Consider the following 23,193-nt stretch of genomic DNA (forward strand, 5'->3'; position numbering starts at 1 on the left):
TTTTCAGGGTCACGGGGAAACCTGGAGCCTATCCCAGGGAGCATTGGGCACAAGGCGGGGTACACCCTGGACAGGGTGCCAATCCATCGCAGGGCACAATCACATACACATTCACACACTACGGACACTTTGGACATTCCAATCAGCCTACCATGCATGTCTTGGGACTGGGGGATGAAACCGGAGTACCCGGAGGAAACCCCTGCAGCACGGGGAGAACATGCAAACTCCAAACACACGTGGCCCCTTCGGGACTTGACCCCCGGACCCTGGAGGTGTGAGGCTAACGTGCTAACCACTAACCCAACAATTATCATCACTAATTCATTTACCGACTTGAGTCAACAACTTGAGTGAAAAGTAGAATCTTTTAAATATTGACATGAATTTCAGAGTTTCCTGGTATTTTGTTATGTTCCCTTTTTACTTTAATGACAGTGTGTACTCGAGCTGGCATGGACTCCACAAGTTTGTGCAAAACCTTAAGATCCATTTTAGATCAAATCAACCCGAGTGCCGTCTAAGCACGTGCTTCAATAGAAGTGATTAGACATGAGGAAAATCTGCTCTTTTGTACAACGCTGTTAACATGGTCAATATCACACATTTGCTTACATTTAAATAGAGACCTAGAAATAGTGCAGATTCTTGACTATTAAATATTCAATACATTGAACATTTGCTTTCTTTGTTTGAAATATTTCAGAGTTCTAAAACCTGTTTATTTCCAATTTAAAAAAAAAAAAAAAATCCCATATTTTCAATGTGGTCTCAGACTTTTGGACTCCACTATAGCTTATAGACACACTTCAGGTTCAAAACTGGAATCGTAAACCAAATTCAGACCCCACAGTCTGTTCCAGTCCCGCTCAGCATCCAAGTGAATCAGTCGTGTGTAGTACAAATAAAGTAGTAAGAAAGAAAGAAAGTAAAACAGGGACATACTGTAAAATGCCTCTTGGAAGACTGGCTGCTAAAGAGCAATCACTTGTGCTGGTGTGTGACTGCACTTTCACACAAGAACAAGTATAATTGTTTTAAAGATAGCAATGTAAATATCAGCACAATAAATAGCACCGCTAGTACCATTTACGTAGACATGTAAGGGCATGTGTAAGCATGCGCGTACAAAAGGGCACAGCAGCTAATCAAGTCTTATAGATTCCAATCAGATTCCTACACGGATATGGTATTGTGTCATTTTAACATCATAGCCATTAACTTTCATTTCACTCCGGTGTGCTGTGGTATAAAAGCGAAATGACATTACTTATGTGAATCTAAGAGATTCAGTTTCATAAGTCAGGGCCCTTCATTAAGCACAGTGTGATATCTTCCCTGTAGCAAAAGCTTAAATTATCATGGTAATTAACCAAGCCTAAATGTGTTGAATAAATGGTGTCTTGAAACCCTGGCCTTCAAGAGCAGGACTCACCGTCCAGCCACCTCCGTCAGTGCTCATGTCGCAGTACACCTGAAAGCCAGATGGGAAGTGAATAGGAAACACAGAATAGATCCCGTCTTCCCGCTGTCCACTGGCATAGATATCGCTGCAGTCTCTCGGTTGGGAGCCTGCGAGAAGAGAAGAAATAAAAAAAACCTTAACATTATAATTTATCATCTTAACACAGCAGACACAATATGTGTTATCTTTCACATGCTGTCTCCGAAAGGCATTAGTCACTCAGAGAGCCGCAGAGAGAAAGGACCAGCCTAAGGGTAGTCTACAGGCTGTAGGGCAGCGAGGCTCATTATGGCCGACTGCCCACTTTAAGGTAGCAAGTGTATGAGGATTTTCATTACCGTCTCCTCTGGCGCAGCCTCTGGGCCGGACGCCGCTGCGCTCCGGAGCCCTCTGGAGCAGATCCGCTTTTAGGAGCCCCCTCTCGCTGCTAGCGTCCTTATGCACAGAGTCAAGCATGTCACGAAGAGAGTTCACAACCTTCATGATATTGGTCTGAGTCTCTGACATCAGCTGGAGTGAGAAAAACAACAGAGAAAATGAGCATCCGAAAGCTGTTGGTTTCATTCAGGCAACAATAATAATTCTTATTCAGTAAGTGTTTTTGTATCTAATATTAAATCTTTCATTCCTGCAGCATTTTACAAACAGTGAAACAAAAGGATCTGAAGGATGTGTAAGCAAAAAAATTCAAAAACAAACAAACAAAAAACTACGCTAATAAAAACAACATTTTGGGTTAGACAAAAATTCACAGCTGAAAGCAAATACCTAGAAATTAGTATTGATATTAATTCAAATTCATTTTGATTTATTTGAAAGTATTTGTTTACTTGTTTGTTTATGTAAATGTACTTTTCCATCCATCCATCTTCTATACCGCTTATCCTTCCTTCAGGGTCACGGGGAAACCTGGAGCTTATCCCAGGGAGCATCGGGCACAAGGCGGGGTACACCCTGGACACGGTGCCAATCCATCACAGGGCACACTCACATACACAATCACACACCCATTCATACACTACGGACACTTTGGACATGCCAATCAGCCTACCATGCATGTCTTTGGACTGGGGGTGGAAACCGGAGTACCCGGAGGAAACCCCCACAGCACGGGGAGAACATGCAAACTCCACACACACAGGGCCAAGGTGGGACTTGAACTAAATGTACTTTTATTTATTTATTTATTTATTTACTTACTTACTTACTTACTTGCAGGCTCCCCTGCAACCCTGTCTTGGATAAGCAGTATGGAAAATGAATGGATGGATGGATGATTACTTGTTTGTTTATGCGAATGTATTTATTTATTTAATTGAATTTTTTTTACTTACTTACTCACTTATGTACCTAGCTAGCTCCTGAATTTTAGTCATAGCCAATTCCCACCCACTAACAAGCTCTCCCCAAAAACACACCAGCTACCACATGGCATGTGGTTCCTCAGAGACACGTGAAGAGTGCTACTGCATCTTTTCAATCTGCTGATCATGCTTCATTGCAGGGCAGCTGAAAAGTAATAACAAAAAAAAAACTGTCTGTCCTCTTCCACATACTTGAGCTCATAAATTGGTTTGTGTCACTTAGATTGACAAGGAAGAGAGTAACATCATCCCTCCCAGACAGAAGAGACAATTTTGCTCCCTTGGACTCCCATGGTATTGGTGACATGGTAATTTTCAGCATCTCCCAACAACTGGGTGAACGCTTTTCTGTTTTATGACTCCGAAGCCACATAGAAACATTTTTACTCCTTTTTGATGATCAGAAGAATGGGGAAAGCCAATCAAAGTTGTTTCCAAAGGCAAACATGGCAAATTTCCCATTACTTCCAAAGTACCCTGTCTTTACTAATATCAGCCATTACTAGTCACAGTATTAATGATCTAGCCAGTGGTCACAATGGTTTAGTAGCTGTCTGACTAAGGTAATAGGTTATTAAATGGATCACTGCGTATTTAAATTTCAATATTCACGCTTTTTCCTGGATAGTGCCAATTATCATACCTGATTTTTGATTTTTAAAGAAACTTCACATAGTCAGATCTGAAAATTTAAACTATACCACACTGTTAAAATCCCAACTACATGGTGAAAATTCCCAGATTTTCTTAAGTTCAATTATTCTTAATCCCATTGGTCTGGAAACATAACATAAAAACAGTTTAATATTGATCTCATAGATTGAATTTGCTTTAGGTGTAACTCTCTGAAGAACCTGTCTCATATTGAAAAAGTACCTGCAACTGTTCACATAGCTGTTCTCATTAATTAATTCACCTTCAGTAACCTCTTTTTCCTGGGCAGAGTTGCAGTGAATCTGGACACTATCACTTGGTTGGAGGCAGGAATAACCAGGGGTGGATGCCAGCCCATTGAAGGGCGCCACACACATACACATTCACACCTAGAGGCAATTTAGGGCAATTTGGGAAGTGGAAGGAAACCGGAGAACCTGAAGGAACCAACTTGGACAGAACAAGAACAAGCAAAACTCACACAGACAGTAACTTGAGCTCATGAAATGGGAAGCCTGGAGCTGTGAGGCAGAAATGCTACACACTGCATGACATTTTGAAACTCATCTAAAAGTCAAACACTGTCATGCCCTTCAGTGTTCACTCCAAAGCCAAACCATCCAAGCACATTTACTGACAAGCTGGTAGACACGCCTCCTTGCTCTGACTAGTTCAATACGGTCGACCACATCATTTTTTGTTCATCGGTTTCCATAGCCTGGGGCACCTCATGCATCAGAGTTTTTCCACGGAGCAAATCTAAGTATAAAATAGTGGAAAACAGAAAAAGTTTGATCAATTTTAACCCATACATGATTCTATTGGTATTATCCATACATCCATCTTCTATACCGCTTATCCTTCACAGCTAAAGTTCACAGCTAAAAGCAAATACCTAGAAATTTGTATTGATATTAATTCAAATTCATTTTGATTTATTTGAAAGTATTTGTTTACTTGTTTGTTTATGTAAATGTACTTTTCCATCCATCCATCTTCTATACCGCTTATCCTTCCTTCAGGGTCACGGGGAACCTGGAGCCTATCCCAGGGAGCATCAAGCACAAGGCGGGGTACACCCTGGACAGGGTGCCAATCCATTGCAGGGCACAATCACATACACACTCACACACCCATTCATACACTACAGACACTTCAGCCTACCATGCATGTCTCTGGACTGGGGGAGGAAATCAGAGTACACGGAGGAGAATGTGCAAACCCCACACACAAAGGGCCACGGTGGGTATCGAACCCCCGACCGTGTTAACCGAACGTGTTAGCCACGTGTTAGAACGTGTAAGGTGAACGTGTTAACCACTAAGCCACCGTGCGCCCTTTGTTGGTATTATTGTGAAATGTCTGAATCCTGCTCCAGTTTTTCATGCAGCACTTGGAGACCCAGATCATAATAATATTATTATTATTATTGGGGACTCGAGACACATTTTAACATGCCACTGTTGCTTTTTTGCCTTTTCACACATTTCTGAATTAATTTCTGCACAAGTGTTAGCTGATGGCAGCATTGAAGACGTTTACTTTCTCAGCAACTTTTAAAAGTAAACTTGAAGTAAAAAAAAGTGCTCCTGAACACTTTTGCTAATTCTAAATGATGTGGAATAAACCTCAGTAGCATTTCACTATCTGGTTCTCATTCGTTAAACATCAAGCTCTGTGATTCAGCTTCGCCACAACGTCTGTGTAAATCCCAGCCTCCAGTTAGCAACCTTTACGTCTGAAAGATTATCTCTGCTGCTTCCGCTTGACATAAAAAAAAAATTAAAACAACAAATGTGCAGTTCTGTGTGTGTTTGTTGGAACGCATGCAAATGCCATGTCTTGTATTCCCATTGGTGAAGTGAGCAGAATGTGGGAAGACCAGTGCTCAAGCCTCTCCATGTCCATATATCACACGCTATTGAGTTGCCGGTTACCACAGCAACCATGCATACCTGTCATGCATAAGGAAGAAGGCAATGATAAAAAATACATGACAGCCACAAGGGGAGCGGGTTCAAGGCCTCACCTTTTGATGCCTGCGCCTCCATAGCCTGAGTTTATCACCCAACACACATACTACCACATTGTGCAGTTAACTTTCATAAAAGCTCCATGGCTCCTGAGTGAAGCAACAGGAAAGCATTCACCCTATCAGTGAAAGATCACGTGTTCGAATCCACAAGATGCCATGGCCAACCAATTGGTGTGGGAGGTATGGCATTAGTCTCTCTATCTCATCAATCAGAATGAAACTAGTCAAACTTGGCGATCTGTTTGGAAGGTAGCAGATACTTTCACCTTCGCCGGGTTGGTGGCTGTTGTGTGATTGGGAGAAGTGGGTAGTGGGTGGGAACTGGCAGATGAACAAATTGGGAAGAAAATGGGGAAAGTGTCCTGTTGCAGTATGTCAAGTCAAGGCCTGGTGTGCAGTCTGCATTCCAATTCAACCCAAAAGTGTTCATTGTGGTTGAAGTCAAGGCTTGGGCCACTCAATCACGTGGCATCAACACAAGGCAAAAATCATACAGATTCAGGTCAAGAGCTTCAGGTAATGTTCACATCAAACAGCGGAATGAAGAAAAAGTGTGATCTTTGTGGCTTTAACCGTGGCATGGTTGTTAGTGCCAGAAGGGCTGGTTTCAGTATTTCAGAAACTGCTGCTCTCCTGGGATTTTCACACACAACAATCTCTATAGTTTTCACAGGATGGTGCAAAAAGCAAAAAAAAAAAAAAAAAAAAATCATCCTGTGAGCAGAAGTTCTGCGGGCTGAAACACCTTGTTGATGAGCGAGATCAAAAGAGAATGACTAGACTGGTCTGAGCTGACAGGAAGTCTATAGTAACTCAAATAATCACTCTTTACAACATGGTGAGCAGAAAAGCATCTCAGAATGCACATCATAACTTGATGTGGATGGGCTACAACAGCAGAAGACCATATCAGGTTCCACTCCTGTCAAGAATTTGAGGTTATCATGGGCACCAAACTGGAGAGTTGAAGACTGGAAAAAGGCCAGGTCTTCAACTGTCCAGTTTGGGTGAGCCTGGCAGCCATAACATTCCTGTTCTTGCCTGACAGGAGTGGAACCCAATGTGGTCTTCTGCTGTTGTAGCCCATCCATACTGTGCATGCTGAGATGCTTTTATCTTCACCACGGTTGTGAAGAGTGATTATTTTAATTACTAATCTGGTTATTTTCCTCAGACCTCTCTTATCAACAAGGCATTTCCATTTCCACATGTACAGGTATTCCTAATAAAGTGAGATGATGAGTGTACATACATCTATTTGTCAGCTGTCAAAGCTCAGACTATGGTATTTAAATGGTATCTTTAATAGAAAGCATGAGAAGGCCGACCAAAGTAAACAGAGCGGGGTCAGCGAGTGTGTTCATTAAAAATGATTGCAAGGTACTGTGTAGTGCATGGCTATTAAAATATTCACAAGGGGAAAATTACAGGGGTCTGAAGGTGAAGCAGTGAAGTGAGCATGCAAAGAAACGTGACTTCAGTTCTGCAAGCATTGAGCACTGACATGTGTGTTTTCTTTCCCTTGACTCGCAAGCCAAGTTCATTCAAGTTAAAGAGCCATGGCCTACAGTAAAATAAAAGAGAAATATATATATAAAAAAAAATCACACCTATTTGTTAACATCCTAAACAATCAGAATGTCAACAATATTAACTAAGCTAGAAGTTCATCACATAATCACATTTTAAATTTGGGTTTTAAATGAGTGTGTTGTTCTAAATTATTGCTTATTGCAGTACCAACTCACCCAGTTCTTTAAATGCTAGTACACTGTTAGGAAATTCAGAGCTCATCCTGAGGCACCGGTATGCTTATACGGTGATCTGGGTCTCCAAGTGCTGCATGAAAAACTGGAGCAGGATTCAGACATTTCACTTATAATTCAGGTCTCAGCTCTCAGCTGGCGCTCTGCTGCTAGATAAAGCCTGCTTTGATTTCTGCTGCCCAGTCTGCTCTGTAAATGGAATATCAGCTGCACAGAGCAGGACGCTGATGCCTGCTGCGTGAACATTATTTAAAATACATCGGCTTGCTGACCGAGTTGTATCCATTAATCATCGACAAATTCAGTGCTATTTTCCTACAGACTTCCATATCATCAATAATCATCCTAACATAGTGGGCATCTGAGTGTGGAACATGGCGCCCACTTACAAAAAAAAAAAAAAAAAGGCTGATGCTTGCTGGAGAAAGAAAGATTAATGAACACAACAGCACTGGAGGAAATGGAATAAATCAATCAAAACTTTCAAACTTTCAGCATGAATGATTGTAAGCCTCTGATGTGAACTCTACAGTCTATTAGGGCTTACTCTTATTACCAAATGTCATTTTAAACAGGACATTTTCAGGACTAATATATGACATTTGAAGTCATTATGGAGATAAAGAACCATGAGTGTTCAAAATGTTAGGCGTTTTTATTTCAACACAGCATGCCCATCATACATGTTAGTCCTTTAATATTAAAGCACTTGATCTGCACTAATAGCATAAGCTTATCATGCTCCTGTACTAGTGATGTTATGATGATTGAATAGATTATTTGGATTGAACTGATGATGTGTTCTGTTCAGATTCACATCCAGACAAAAAATCTGGGTCTGGGTTTGGACTTGATCTTTAAACTCCCCGTGAAGTGCCTTGAAACATGGAGTGTTATTTAATGTGTTAAAATAATTTCCACTGAAACATGAAGTCAGGGCTGGACATATCGAGTGGCTCCTCCCCCTTTTTAAATAGCCAATAGTGTTTAGCTTACCTCACAGCCCGGGCTAAGCTGTACTTGACAGTTTGTACCATGGATTTTTATAATGTTGGGGGTGGGACCCTTCAGATTCTAAAGAGCATTTGATTGGACAGAATATCTAATGAGAAGTTCAGAATGATGTCATCAAAATTATTGATCTGTATCGGTGGTACTGTAGACTGTAAATATTGAATACATATATCTTCTAAATGTGAATTTTGTCATTGTTTTGGGCACACTAGCTTATAGATAACCTTAAGACGAAGAAACTCGTACTAAAAGCCATAAAAGTCTCTGAGATTTTGTTCACATGTTCCTTGAGTTGATCAGCGTGGCCTGGTCTTAGGCCAGTGTAGGCTGCACTGTTATTTTCAGAAAGCAAATTACTATTCCATTTAACTGTGATTGCTGGCAGAGCAACAAAAAAAAACAACAAGTTAGGACAAACTTTCTCCTTTTTTTTTTTCTTTTTTTTTTTTTTTTACATTTTTATTTAGCAACTATGTGCCTGTAATTTGTATCAGCTAAAAGATGCAGCTTTGCAAGGAGATCAGTCAAAGTGACAGCATGGATAAATTTCAGCATGCGACTGATCGATGAATCAGCCATCAAATTTCCTTCCGGTTCTCCAACTAAAGGGCAAAAGGGTGGAGTCTTAGAGATAAAGGTTTCTCACCAGGTTACAGAGGGATGCACAGTGTCAGACTCCGCAGGGGAAACCTGAGGTGCTCGTTCTAATGAGTCTGCTCTTGTAATTAACTAACATTAAGCAGTCTTACAGGACAGATCACGTGCTGAAGCTGAGCTTTCCAAACATCAGACTTGAATAATCTGAATCAGCCAAGAGGAATCTGAAGCTACAGTGGGCTTAGGCTCACCCAAACTGGATAGTCTGGAAAGGGATGCTCTGACCCAGTTGTCCAGTCATCACAATCTGGCCTTTGTCAAAGTCACTCTGGACCATTTGTCTTGCTTCCAACACGTCAACTTCGAGAACTGCCTAATATATCCCACCCGTTGACAGGTGCCATTGTAATGAGGTAATCAACGTTATTCACGTCACCCGTCAGTGGTTTTAATCTTATGGCTGATTGGTGTATATGTGTGTACTGTATATACTATATGTGCTTATGATGGAGCAGTGGGTACGGAAGGGCCCAGAAAAAAAACTGCTAACTTTGTGATATCTGGCCATTTATTCTGACCATGTTGCACAGCATTTCAAAACACGTATTACACTAGAAGAGAAAATAAACCTTTTTACTCCTGCATTTTTTGTCATTTTGATAGCAGTTTTCTCTAGGTATGAACAAACAATTATTTTCCAGGAAAACACTTCACACAAAATCTAAAACAGATGTGCCTCACACACCATGGTGCACACTGAAAGCAGTAACGTGAAGCACAACTACAAAACAGCACTTAAACCAAATCTATTCAGAGCCATAAGCTAATTTTTAATGGTTAAGCATTAAAAAATAATGTCACCATTCAGTCAGAATTTTATGTAACCAGGCCTTTGCAAATTTTAATTGAATGCCTGTGGTATATATAGTATTTTGTTTGTTTATTGACTTGTGAAGCTTTTGTGAAGGGTTGGAATTTAATTCTTGCTTCAACAGGAGGCAACTAAAGTGACCTCAGTAGAGGGTTAAATGAGAGAAATATGGGACACTGTGTGATTAACTGGAGAAGCCGAATTCTTCATGCTCCATAGAAGAGATATATTATATGAAATTGACCAGCAAATAGAGAGTTGTAAAGTGTGGAAATAGCCAGAGCTTGTATGAGAATTTGTGCAGACTCAGCAGTCTGTTGTGAACAGGAATCTGCCGGATCTGGTTGGTGATGTGCTTTCTAAAAATCACATCGATATTCTAACATTCTGTGTGCCGGATGGACAGCTAGTGGTGATTGAGAGGTTTGAGATAAGGGGGAATCAGATCTCTTTGTCATGGTTTAGATTCAGGTGATGGGTTTTCACCCATGAAAAAATATCAGAAAGGCAGTCCTTTCACATATACAATGGTTGGTCGGTTTGAATCAAACCCGGATACATTTTCTTCTTCTGTACAGTTCATTTAGGAAAGTGAGAGCACTGCACTCGCACCCAGATGCGGACCAAAGAGAACCAATCTGAGAGCGTCTGAGAAAGGTGGTCTCAGTAGCTGTAGTAACTGTATGTGGTTCGATTGCATTGAGAACATAATTTGACACTGAATTAATCCAACTGCATCAAGTGAACAAATGCTGTGCTAAACTGAGCCCAAGGATACCACCCCAACCAAACAGTAACTGAACCAAAAGAATTGATTTTGCTCTGATTTGGACTCTGCAAACCAAATAATAGTTCTGAAAGGATTTTGGAAGACACATCAGTGGAAGGAGAAGCCAAGAAGTTGTTTACTCTGCTCAGTGATTTAGTATGTATGACCAACAAGAGTGGACCAAGATCTGAACCCTGAGGAACTCCTGCAGTAAGGCTGTGAAGTGATGAAACAAAACCTACGCCAAGGGGAAGGATCGATCTTATAGATTTGATGGGGAAAAAAAAAAAACAGGTCAGAGTGTAGCTTCTAAAGCCCAAGCTAGCAACAGTGAGTTTCTATGAGGATTTGGAGATTCAGTGTCCCAGAGGCTGCTGACTGAAAGATGTGCAGAGAAAAGGATGAGGAAAGAGAAGGTTGAGGGTGAGTTTTCGCTCTTTTCGTCTGTTGATACAGTAGACAATTTATAAGTTTAAGATTGGGAATTCTGTTATTTTTTGTGCTCATAAGGGTGTTATTGTTTGAAATGTTCGCCGTATGAAAACCTAGTCAAGAAATATCAGTTTCATGGCAGTATTAAGAATAGTGGAAAAACAGATTTTTTTTTCTGAAAATCTTTATTAATCCTGTCCACATGACAAAATCCAAAATGAAAGAAAAAGACTGAACCCCCTAAACTTAATTTTGAGAATGGTTTTTCCATAAAATCATGTATGCTGAGTCAGATAAAAATCTAATTAGCACGCCAGTATACAGCTTTACTTATCCAAAAACAGACTGTTCTTTTGTTTAGTTCTTCTGCGAGTTTGCTAGCAGTCATGTAAGATAAAGTTACAAACATGCTAGGAGTGGAAGCAGAGGTAGAGATGTAACATGTGTACAGCAGGAGTGGATTAGATAAGACTTGGTGCAGTCGGCAAGTGTTTGGTGGTTACTGCGATACCCCGTATACAGTATGTGCACCCTCCAGAAATGGAAGTTGAGGTAGTTTTGAATTTGGGGGAGCTAAGAGAGCGGGGGAAGAGCCGAAAACAAAATGGATGAGAATCACTGGATTAAGGAACTTGACTATGTAACAAAAGTATCACAATAAATTAACGAGTAGATGGTAATAAATAGAAATGCGTTTTGACTGTTTTCTTTGGGGGGGAGGGGGGGGGGGTCAGTACTCATTTTAGAGCTTTGTGAAAAGGATGGTCTTGAATCTTTATTTGAAGTCTGCCAGTGACTCAGCTGTCTGGACATCCAAGGGAAGGCCATTCCACCACTTGGGTGCCATTAAAGAGTCATGACGCATGTCTTCCTTGTATCTTGATGGATAGTGGGTTGAGCCATGCTAGAGGCTCGAATGGAGTGTGGTGCAGAGCTTGGTATTTTGGCTCCCAGATTTAGAACTGTAAATATTACACTGTCTAAAATGTTGCTGAGTTGCATCCTGACATTGCTTCATATCTGCTACAACCTGTGACAGCTTTTCTTTTTTTTCGGTGAAAAATCATCTTATGTAAACCGTATAACTCAGCTGTCCTTCAAACAAGGACCTAGAGCTCATCATAAACCTAACCTAAGAGAACGTGTACCAAGCACACAACAAGGGCTTAAGGGAGACAGTTCATCCAGGCTGATAGCTGACAGAGCCTGGTGTTTATTGTTTGTCTGAGGAAATCTAATGAAGGTATGTGTTACGCCATGGCCAGCAGAGGGCACTGCGGCACGGCTTCTGACTGGTCACGTGACTCTTTTGTTTGCTTCCTGCTTGGACATTGTTTTAAGTCTGATCATGTCTCTGATTTGCCCCAGGTGTCCATGTTTTGGTTTGATTATGTTGACTATTTAAACCCCTCGGTGACTGCGCACTTCGCGCAGTATTATTTGGTTTACATTTGTCATGTCGAGGAAGTATGACGGTATGTGCTAACGTGTAGCATGCTAGCGGTCGTAGCTAGATGTCCAGAGTTTGTATAGTCAGTAGAGACCGCGCTCCCTGTGTTTGTTTGTCTGCTAATTAATAAAGACTTTGACCTGCACCTGCATCCGCCTCCAGTCCCGTTTCGTAACAGAATACTGCGCCAAAAATGCGGAAGCAGCAGGTAGCCATGAGCGCCGCTGAAGAGGCCAGGATTTGGGCGCTTTACCGTTCGTCCCTGGAGATGAGCAAACAGCTTGAAGAGGAAATTGCTCAGTGCAAAGCCGAGCCACGCGCCGCATCATCCCTCGCGCCATGTACCCCGTCCCCGCCGCCGAAGAGCGACGCCGTGCAACACAGCCAGCAAAGTGACCTGAGCATCTGGGGCTTCCCACTGCAGGGGAATTGTACAGTGCCACGCAGCCAGCAAAGTGACCTGAGCATCTGGGGCTTCCCACTGCAGGGGAGGTACACCATGCCTCGCAGGCCAGAGGTGAAGGCTGGCCCAGAAATTTTTTTGGGGGGGGCAATGAGGACAGCAGAGCTCCAGCCTGAGGCCTACGGGGAGGTCTCAGCTGTGGAGCTCCCACCTGAGGTCAAAATGGCGACCTCAGAGGGACAGCTTGAGGCGGCTGAGGAGGCCGTCCCGCTGCCCTGCCCGGCCGAGGAAGCTGTCCTGCTGTCCAGCCCAGCCAGGGAGGTCGTCATGCTGCCCTGCACAGCCGAGGAAGCTGTCCTGCTGTCCAACCCAGCCGAGGAGGCCGTCCCGCTGCCCTGCACAGCCGAGGAAGCTGTCCTGCTGCCCTGCCCGGCCGAGGAGGCCGCCCAGCCCTCCAGTGCCGCCGGGGGCGGTGCCCGGCATATAGAGAGCCACCGGGGGCGGCGCCCAAAGTTCCAGGGGCGGCGGCGGCCAGCATTCCAGTGCCGCCGGGGGCAGCGCCCAGTGCTCCAGTGCCGCCGGGGGCGGTGCCCAGTGTCCCAGAGCCGCCGGGGGCGGCGCCCAGCGTTCCAGGGGCGGTGCCCAGCGTTCCGGAGGAGGCGCCCAGCATTCCAGCGCCGCCGGGGGTGGCGCCCAGCTTCCCAGTGCCGCCGGGGGTGGCGCCCTGCGTTCCAGAGCCGGCGCCCAGCATTCCAGAGCCGCCGGGGGCGGCGCCCTGCGTTCCAGAGCTGGCGCCCAGCGTTCCAGAGCGGCTGGGGGCGGCACCCTGCGTTCCAGAGCCGCCGGGGGCGGTGCTCCGACTTTCAACCCCGGTGGGGGTGCTGCTCCGCCCCTCTGCTGCCCGACGGAGGCTGCCTCGCTTTCCGTGGCAGCGAGAGACAGTTCGCACAGGGGCCCGGTACCCCCGTTGGAGGGGGGTTCTTGGTGCTCTGGGAGGAGCACCCTTTGGAGGGGGGTTCTGTTACGCCATGGCCAGCAGAGGGCACTGCGGCACGGCTTCTGACTGGTCACGTGACTCTTTTGTTTGCTTCCTGCTTGGACATTGATTTAAGTCTGATCATGTCTCTGATTTGCCCAGGTGTCCATGTTTTGGTCTGATTATGTTGACTATTTAAACCCCTCGGTGACTGCGCACTTCGCGCAGAATTATTTGGTTTACATTTGTCATGTCGAGGAAGTATGACGGTATGTGCTAACGTGTAGCATGCTAGCGGTCGTTGCTAGATGTCCAGAGTTTGTATAGTCAGTAGAGACCGCGCTCCCTGTGTTTGTTTGTCTACTAATTAATAAAGACTTTGACCTGCACCTGCATCCGCCTCCAGTCCCGTTTCGTAACAGTATGATCCTAGTTCATTGGTCTAATTCATAAAATGCTGTTCTAAACAGTTGGGCAGCCGGTCCCATCTGTCTCTCAGTCTGCCAGCCGCTATTATAATAAATAATGCTATTACAGGTTATATTTGTGCTCTCCAAATCATCACCATGCCCAGTAGAACCACCAAAATAACTCCTCGTGGTAGATGTTTCCAGATTTTGAAGTACTTGTTTAGCTGAAGAGTCGATCAGATGAAGTATGGTATTTATATACCTGAGAGAAATAAATATACATGAGATGTGAAGAAAGATAAGCTCATTGGCAAAATGCTGGTCAATGACTGGCTGGCTGTCTTTTTGTCATGGCTGAAAACACATGCTACATCAGAAACTTCTGTTCTATTACTCATTTGTTTCCATGATTCTGTATTAGCGCACTTAACCTAATAACTAATTTCTCCATCTGGGGATTAATAAAGTATTATCTTACCTTATCTTATCTTAACTAGCTCTCTATACATTATTATATTACAATAACTAACATTTTACTCTAATCAGGTTTCTGGGCATCCAAAACATGGCACCTGAGCTTTCACTTGCTTGGAAAGGAATCCATGTTCTGTTAACATTGACAACAAAATAAACAGCACCATGTGCTTATTGACAAACAGACACGAGGCCCGATGTCATTTTGGGGCATCATTAGTGTGTCGCAGTGTGTCTTCAAACTTAGAACATCTATCTAATTTCAATGATGCGTATTCAGTCTATTCTTAGTAACCTATGTTATGAAGCAAGTGATAGAAACAGCATGCGAATTTCATTGAGACAAAATGAATAAACAAAACAAAAAGCAGTCAGATTTTTCAGTTAAATGAAGTACTACATACTGGGTAAGAGCTGTTATTTTCACTCCCCTAGCATTGTCTGTAGATATTTCTTTCCCAAGCCTAACAGCGTTGATTGTTTGTTTGAGATTTATGTTTAAGATGTTTTATCAGGTATTGTAGGAAGATGCTGTAGTACCTCCCTTTGATTTTTTTTCACAGAGCACAGTGTGTAGTTTGCTTTGCTTTGATTCGCATATTTAATTGTGAAATACAGCGACAATGACTTTCGTCATATAGTATTATGTGATTATTGGATGTTGGTATCTGTGCATTTTTTTTTTAAAAAAAGTATGATTATGTGAGTAGATGAGCACAGTTTTGGACAGATACCCAAAACCTATAAACACTTACGGTGATTAACTTCATAATACACTGTAAAAAATGATTCCTGCCCTCAGCTAATATGTTTTCCATTAAAACAAACAGATTTGATTGATAAAATTAAACTTTGAACATTACTTCATTTAAAATTACAAGTGTTACAAAATATATCCAACATATTATTTTAGGTAGGTACAGTACAGGTAGGTACACTTTCAGGCATTTCCCCCATTATATCAACTCTTAGTCCACGAGTGTCTCACCTGGATGAGCCTGGCCTGCTCAGTCTGCAGCATGCTGATCTCCTGGCTGATGCTGCTCTGGCCCTGCCTCAGCGCACTGTACTCCATCTTCAGCTGGTTAATGTGGGCCGAAAGCTTAGCGATCTCCTCAGCCAGTTGGACCAGAAGACCTCGCTCTTGCCCCTTCACTGACTTCAGGTCTGTGTCATGGTGACTGAGCGAGTGCAGCAGTGACGTCTGGACCCCTTCCAGTCGCAGGAAGTTGCTGTTGTAGTCGGGGCAGTTGGGCTCGATGAAGATGTTAATGCGGGAGCCATCACCCCTCTCTACTGTCACCAGGGCGTTACCTTCGTCTTGATTGGTAGTGATGAGGGGTGGAGCATCGGGGCCTGAGGGTGCGTGGGAATGGTTCATTAAGAGGATGGTGCCTGTTACCGTGAGAGCCAGTAGCACGGCAATGAAGAGCAGGATGGTGCACAGGAGGTAACTACAACTCCTCCTCTGTGTGTGTGTGAGAGAGAGAGAGAGAGAGATAAAGCCAGTTTAATGCTTGAGATCCAATTATTGCATAAAGATGCACTGTATTTAATTGTATAACAACAACATTAACTGCAAAGATGATTATCACACATTTGAATGTTATTTTGAAAACACTCAGTATACAGAATTTAAATGCTATTTAAGTAAATATGAGCTAAATGGATTATTGAGATGCCTCTACATACGTACAAATGCATGTAGTATTAGTATGCTGTATAAAATGTATGAAAATGTATAAAAGGCTGCAGGTGCACACTGGTAGACGAGCTCAGGCAGGTTTACTAGTGACTTCAGGGAAGGCTTTAAGCTGATTTCTGTGATTGCTCTGGGCCTGTGAGAGCTTGGCTCCAATAATAAACTACACAAGATGCTTTGTCTGTGCAGCTCCTCCAGCAAGGGGAAATCCCCCCAGGGCGAAAGTGTGTGAGAGAACTAGGGAAGATACTAATACAAGTCCTGCGGCTCAATCCATTCCAGTTCAGTTAAGTGTCTGAAGTTGACAACTCTTTTCTCATCATGTGCATACACAAACAATGGCAGTTTCTCACAAATGAAGAGGGAAAAAAAGAATTTGATGACAAATGCTGAGGCTCAGGGAGAACAAAATGGCCACATGGCAGAACGAGGCTCTGCTTATCTGTGTTGTGTTATTTATTTATTTGTTTTAGGGCTGCAGCTCACGATTATTTTGATAAACGATTAATCTGTCGACTATTTCTTCAATTAATCGATTAGTTGATTAAATTTTTTTGAACAAACATGTTATTTCACATTCTGCCCAATGTTGTCCTTCAAACATTGTGCAAATTGAAGGCTATTATCACGTATTGAGGGTTGAGGATGGATGCAAGTGCAGTTAAGAGCTTTATTGAACAGAGGCAGGCAGACAAATCCAAATGTGAATCAATAGCGTAGTCAAAAAACAGGCAATGGGTCAGGCTATCTGCAAACGGGCACAAACGAGGCTAAACTAGAATCGAAATACGAGGATGAGAACAGGATTAAAACTATGGCAGAGAAACGAGGAATAAAGTTTTGGTCTATGGAAAACACTCTACACTTAATACTTCGCAATGAACATAGACACACGAGGGGTTTAAATAACAAATGTAATCAGGTTTGAAACACAAAACAGCTGAGTACAATGATGCTACATAAGGGAAACAACCAATGACAATTCAATGGCAGAGACAGGACATAAACCATAACAAAACACACGTGTCAAAAGTCAACAAAATCAATGTCACTGAAAAACGTCGAACTTCGGAGCGTGCTGCGTGCTCCCGCGCTAGCACAAGGGGAAATCGTGACAGCTATGAAAAAGTATTAAATGTATATAGGTGGGCTCTGCTATGCATTATGCAAAGGATTTTTAAAAATATTTTCAAAACAAAAACAAAACAAACCTGATTGTCCACAAGCTTTAAAACAGACATTAAATCACTATATTAAAAATTCTAAAAAAGAAAAACAAAAGCACAAACTAAGTGTGAACTGGTAAGAGGTTGAATGTTCTGCAGTAACACACACATTCACTCATCTGAACACAATAGCATGTTACTTTACTCTGTAAATGTACGACACTTCTTACATTTATATACAATACATGTTATAATCCCATCACAGTTACTGCTCTCATTAAAAAACACAATTACTTTAGTTTCTAAATATAACATCAAACAACATATTTGCTCAAAATGAATACTTTAGTCAAAGTTATTGCGCTTCCTTTCTATTGCGTGCTGTTTGATTGACGCGCACGCGTGGAATCGCGCTCATTCTGTGAAGTTTAACGGAGACTCACTTGCTGTCAGGACGAGACTAAAATAGAAACACTGGTGTGAAATTCTAACTTTTACAGATATGGATATAAAGATTTCTGTGCTGAAGAAAACATGTCCGGAACACATTAAACAGCACACACATCCGTCGCAGCGTCTGACTTGATAAGCCATGTTAATACACTTACGAGTTTGTTTGAAGCGCTTAATATAAAACATTCTCATGTTTTGCAACGACCTGGATCGTGCACTTTTACCTCAGCAGCTCACTCTGTGACCTCCGCTGTTTCTCAGATGTGTTTTATTCATAGAAATGCGTTTTTCACCATCGTGACGTGACGCAACGTCACTGACTGGGATTATCCACAGTGACGTCACAGACCCGACTAATCCATAATCAAATCCGTTGTCGACTATTTCAATTATCAGTTATTATCGATTTTATCGATTAGTTGTTGCAGCCCTAATTTGTTTATTTATTTACTTTGTAAAGATCTGCAGAACTCATCTCACAACACCCCACAGCTTTCTCAGCAGTTTCTGATTCTGTACTTTTTTGTAGATACATATAACAGATTCACAGCAGTCTTGCTTACAGCAGAGGTTCTCAGACGTTAACTTTAAATTACTTCCAAGGGACCCCCTAGACTGTAAAATAAATATTAAAAACATGAAATAATAAAGTGCACAACTTTGAAAACCAGGATCTTAATGTACACTAATATCAGTATTTGTGCTTCAGTTATCTGATTCTACACTGGAATCTGAAATCCCTTGACACTGAGAAAGAATGCTGTGTCTATGTTACACTACACTACATTAGCCTGGTCTTTATGTCAGTGATCCTCAGATGGAGTGCAAAGAGTCAACAGAGCACAGACAATCTATCCATTTTCATCAGAAGCCTCAAAATGGGCCAACTGGGAAAAAAAAAAAAAATTTTCAGGACACAAAATATCTAACCTGAGTTTGCTGTATGTCATTACCAGAATACAGTAACATGTCTTTTCTTGTACAGTAAGTCTTCCAGAGGTCTTCTAAGATAAAGATAGGTCAAGTCTTGATCTATGAACCTTAGACATTTGAGAACTCATTTACATTTGTAAACACTATGTGGCATTTCAGTGTACTTTAGACAGACTGTCTTGGTACATAGTACATTTTACCAAGTAATTAACAGCACACACTAACCCAAGTTAATTCCTAATTAAACTTAATTGTACTCAACCATGCTGGCAGCACATATCCACTGACCTACAGGTTGTTGTGAAAAACTCGGAGCCTCAAGGGGAGACAGACCCAGTAAAGAACTGAGAACTAATTGTCATACTGAGCAACAGAACAGTTCTTAGCTAACTTCAAGACAGAGCATGGAAGCTAGTAGCCATGGAGTTCTGAATGGCTCTGGAATAGCTCTGATTGCCACAAGCATCTGGACAAGGTGCATCTGACGTATTCAAGGCAAGAAGAAGAAAGGAGGTCTCACTAGTGGAGCACACAAGGGTTTGCCCTATCGCACAAAGATCATGAGGTCTAATAACAAAGCTGCCATAGCCACCTATGGCCAGGAGGCAATTGAGCAAGGTTGGCCATGATCTCAAGGTGGGAGTGATTGTAGACATTTTCATCCCTGTCAATCAATGACACTAGCCAATCATAGGCACCTCTGAGCTCATGTATGCAGAATAAACCAGATAGAGATTTAAAAGTGTGTAATGCTGCACTGTGACACAGTATGAACAACAATTCAAATACATGCAGTGGCCTTTGAGGAAGTATCATTGCCCCACCCTCCCCAGCTGGTAGTTGTTGTGTGATAGGGAAGCTTGAGTGGGAATTGGGGAGAAATCAAAAAGAAAGAATCAGTGGCCACATGTATATGGCATTTATATCAAACTACATCATGTGGTCACTTCGTGAAGGTTGCAGCATACAAAAGGGCATTCAGGTGATTCTCTTGGCCCCTGGTGGTTAGGAGGGGTTGAAATAGTACTTTACCATTTTCATATCAGAATTTTCCTTAAAGGTTCAATGATGTTAAAATCTGGTGATTGGGAAGGTCATGGACGGTCCTGTTGAACAGCATCATTCTGGGGACGCCATGGAAGGTACTCTTGAACACCATCATTCTGGTATTCAACAAGCCATACAAATAATTTTATCAGTATGAACAGTGGTATTATTTTCCCAGAATATGGAAACATCATTAGAAAAGGATGTTGGCATAATGTGCACCTTGAAATTGCCTAATATTTGTTGGCTGTTATGTGATCATGCAAAGCAATCACTGGACCTAATGATTTCCATGAGGTGGCTGCCCAAATCATTATGGATCCCTAGCAGACATTGTGGGTTAAAGGCCTCATTTGGCTTCCTCCAAAACAAAACAAAAAAATAGGAACTATGGTTAAATTGCCTCATCATACCATATTCCGTTTTTTTATTGCTCAGAGCTCGAGGTCATCAAGTTGTGTAACATTATGCACTGGTGTTTGAGGCAAAAAGTTTTTGAAATTACAGCCATCCTCTACATTCCAGTTGTGTGAACTGCAAGAATTTTGATTGCAGCAATTATTACGCTCAGGAAATCAGACTGCAAGAATTGCGTGAGGAAATTCTCAATGCAGATAAAAGCAATGATTAGAACAGGAAGGAACCAACAGAAGCTGAGCTGAAGGTCTACCTTCATGATCAACTAAAAAAAAACAAAAAACACACACACAGTTCCTCTGGGTCTCTGGAAGAGGAATGAAAGCAGTTTCTGTCAGAAATACCTTGTCTTTCTTTGTGCTTGTTGTAAGAGTGTTGACAGGCAGTGCACATATTAGATGAGAAGAGGAACAGACTGTATTCAAGAAATGCAGAGATGCTTATATTCATTAAGAAGCATATGCCATTGCTGCTTAATAAACCATATACTTAAAAACAGCCTTGCTGCTTCAGTTTTGCTTGGTATAAGCCTTTTAAGCTTACTGAAGATTGTATTAATTACAATAATATGTACTTGTTTCCTTGCGTCCTTTTATATCTTCTTGTTAAACAACTTTTAACGAGAATCGCATGAAGCAAAATGTCTTCTTAGTAAAGAATCTTCTGTATCTATTTAAGAAAGACTTCTTATATACAGTGCCTTGATATGTATTCAACACCCTTGAATTCTATTGTGCTACAAGCTGCAATTGTCTACCATTTGCAAATATTTTCTATTGTAACACATAGGTTAAACAAAAAGGTAGACATTTGTCGGTTATTATTATTATTATTATTATTATTATTATTATTCGGCCCCTGGGTTGGAATTACAGCTGCAACTCTTTTGGGATATGCCTCTATCAACTTTGCACATCTGGATCTTAATATTTTTGTCCATTTTTCTTGGCACAATTGTTCAAGCTCTGTCAGCCTGACTGGAGAATATTGGTGTACAGGAATTATTGAGTCTTACCACATATTCTCAATCAGATTGCCTCATTAGGGCAACTCTATCTGTGAAAGTGAGCATAATCCAAAAGAGATGAAGCATCTTGTGCAGTTTACTAACAAACCCCAAATTGCATCCAAAAGAAATCCACTGATGAGAAATGACCTTACACACCTTGCTATTTTCTTCCTGTTAAGATGGCTCCTGTAGCCCTGACAATGGTGACTATCTGATGCTCAAACGTGTATGGTTAGTATTTTATTATGTTTCACCTTCTAAACATTATAAGAACCTTTATGTGTCAGCAGGAAAGTTAAAATAATATGAGAGCAGACAACTGAGAGCAGAAGCAAAGTGAAGGTCAACTGTACTGACACATGAGTGAAGACTATGCTACAGTGGCCATGATTACTTATTCAGGGAGGTGAAGGTAAGGTGTCAGGTTCACAAAGAGAGGAGTGGTACAGAGAGAAGCCTCGAGTCACAGATTCACCTCACCTTGGCATTTGATGTAAAGTTAAATAAAGTGTGGTGCACTTTAAAGGAAAAAGGTTCATTGAGGAGATGAATAGCTGTGGTAAAGAACCTTAGCTTCCTTTGTACCTCCCATACTGATTCGTATCCTCAATTCTTTTCCCATCTGAAAGTGGCGATTCATAGTGTGAGCTTGAATTATGGGTCAGTGGTTGTTAAGTTTCCCATTAAACATTATCCTCCATCCATCATGTGCTACTGTACTCTTCATCTTGTGATCCAAAATCAGCAGGATAGTAAAACAAAGCTCCCATATGTCAGGGGTGTACATAAGTCAAATTATTATCCATTTAGAGTTGTGAATTTTCCTGGTTAAACTTGGCAAGATTAGATTAACTTCACAACATACAATTCTTTCTTGAGTTGGGGGAAATTAGTCTTCTACTCAACTGAGAGCCCTCAAGCAAGTGGCATAACGTCCAGATAGTTCAGCGAAAATGGTAAAGTGAATTACTTGCAATCGCAAAAGTTTTGAGGCCCTACACCAGTGATGAAAATGCAGGTTTTCACTCATTTTCACTCACTAGAGGTACAGTTATATACGTTATACTGTAGATTCAAAGTAAAAAGTAGTCACACAGGAAAAATGCTATTAATGGCTATAATGCATAGGATTGACATGCATCAAAATGTATTGAACATCATTTGATAATTATACTGTGGCACTTGTTGAATCAAAATCATACAGAATTGAAGGGGTCTAAAGATTCCCACCCCTATGCATTACATCACATACACTGCAATATCTTTATTTTAAGCATTATGCTGTCAGTTTATTAGGTCACTGGTTTTCAAAGTGGGTGCCGCGGCCGCCAGGGGGCGCCCAGAGGGCCTCAACAATTTGGTGTGAAAAATAAATAAATACATGATTTTTTTACATGATCTTTTTTTTCTGACAACCACACACACGCAATCAATTCCTAATGTAATGTATTGTAAAGATGTAAGATGTAATTATTAATAAAAAAGAGGGATATATTCAGAAGTCTGTATTTTTAATGTGTTTTAAAGACATCTTGCAAATGTTAATGCCGGTCAAATGTTAATGCCATTTGGGGGGCCTTGCCCTGGAAAAGTTTGGGAACCCCTGTATTAGATCAATTTGCAGATTGTAGCCCAATTTGTCTGATACCCTCTACTCCATCCATGAGTGGAAAGAGACCACCATAGGACCATCACTGACAGATATTTGCGTGGTAGATCATTCTCATCACAGCAGTGGCACTGACTGCATCAAGTGCATGTGTCTTGTCAGGGTTTTCAAAAACGG

General features: G+C 41.7%; 1 protein-coding gene across 1 annotated transcript in view; it reads right to left on the reverse strand.

Moving 5' to 3' along the window:
* LOC128608124 (fibrinogen C domain-containing protein 1-like) overlaps positions 1 to 23,193 on the reverse strand; it is a 94,633-nt gene that overhangs the window by 48,033 nt on the left and 23,407 nt on the right. Inside the window, exons 2-4 of the mRNA XM_053625583.1 lie at positions 15,669 to 16,148; positions 1,804 to 1,975; positions 1,436 to 1,572 (exon numbers count right to left, since the gene is read on the reverse strand). Of these exons, the coding sequence (XP_053481558.1) occupies positions 1,436 to 1,572; positions 1,804 to 1,975; positions 15,669 to 16,148 (789 nt within the window). The remainder of the gene's footprint in view (positions 1 to 1,435; positions 1,573 to 1,803; positions 1,976 to 15,668; positions 16,149 to 23,193) is intronic.

Source organism: Ictalurus furcatus, chromosome 5 (assembly GCF_023375685.1).
Source record: "Ictalurus furcatus strain D&B chromosome 5, Billie_1.0, whole genome shotgun sequence".
Classification (NCBI taxonomy): domain Eukaryota; kingdom Metazoa; phylum Chordata; class Actinopteri; order Siluriformes; family Ictaluridae; genus Ictalurus; species Ictalurus furcatus.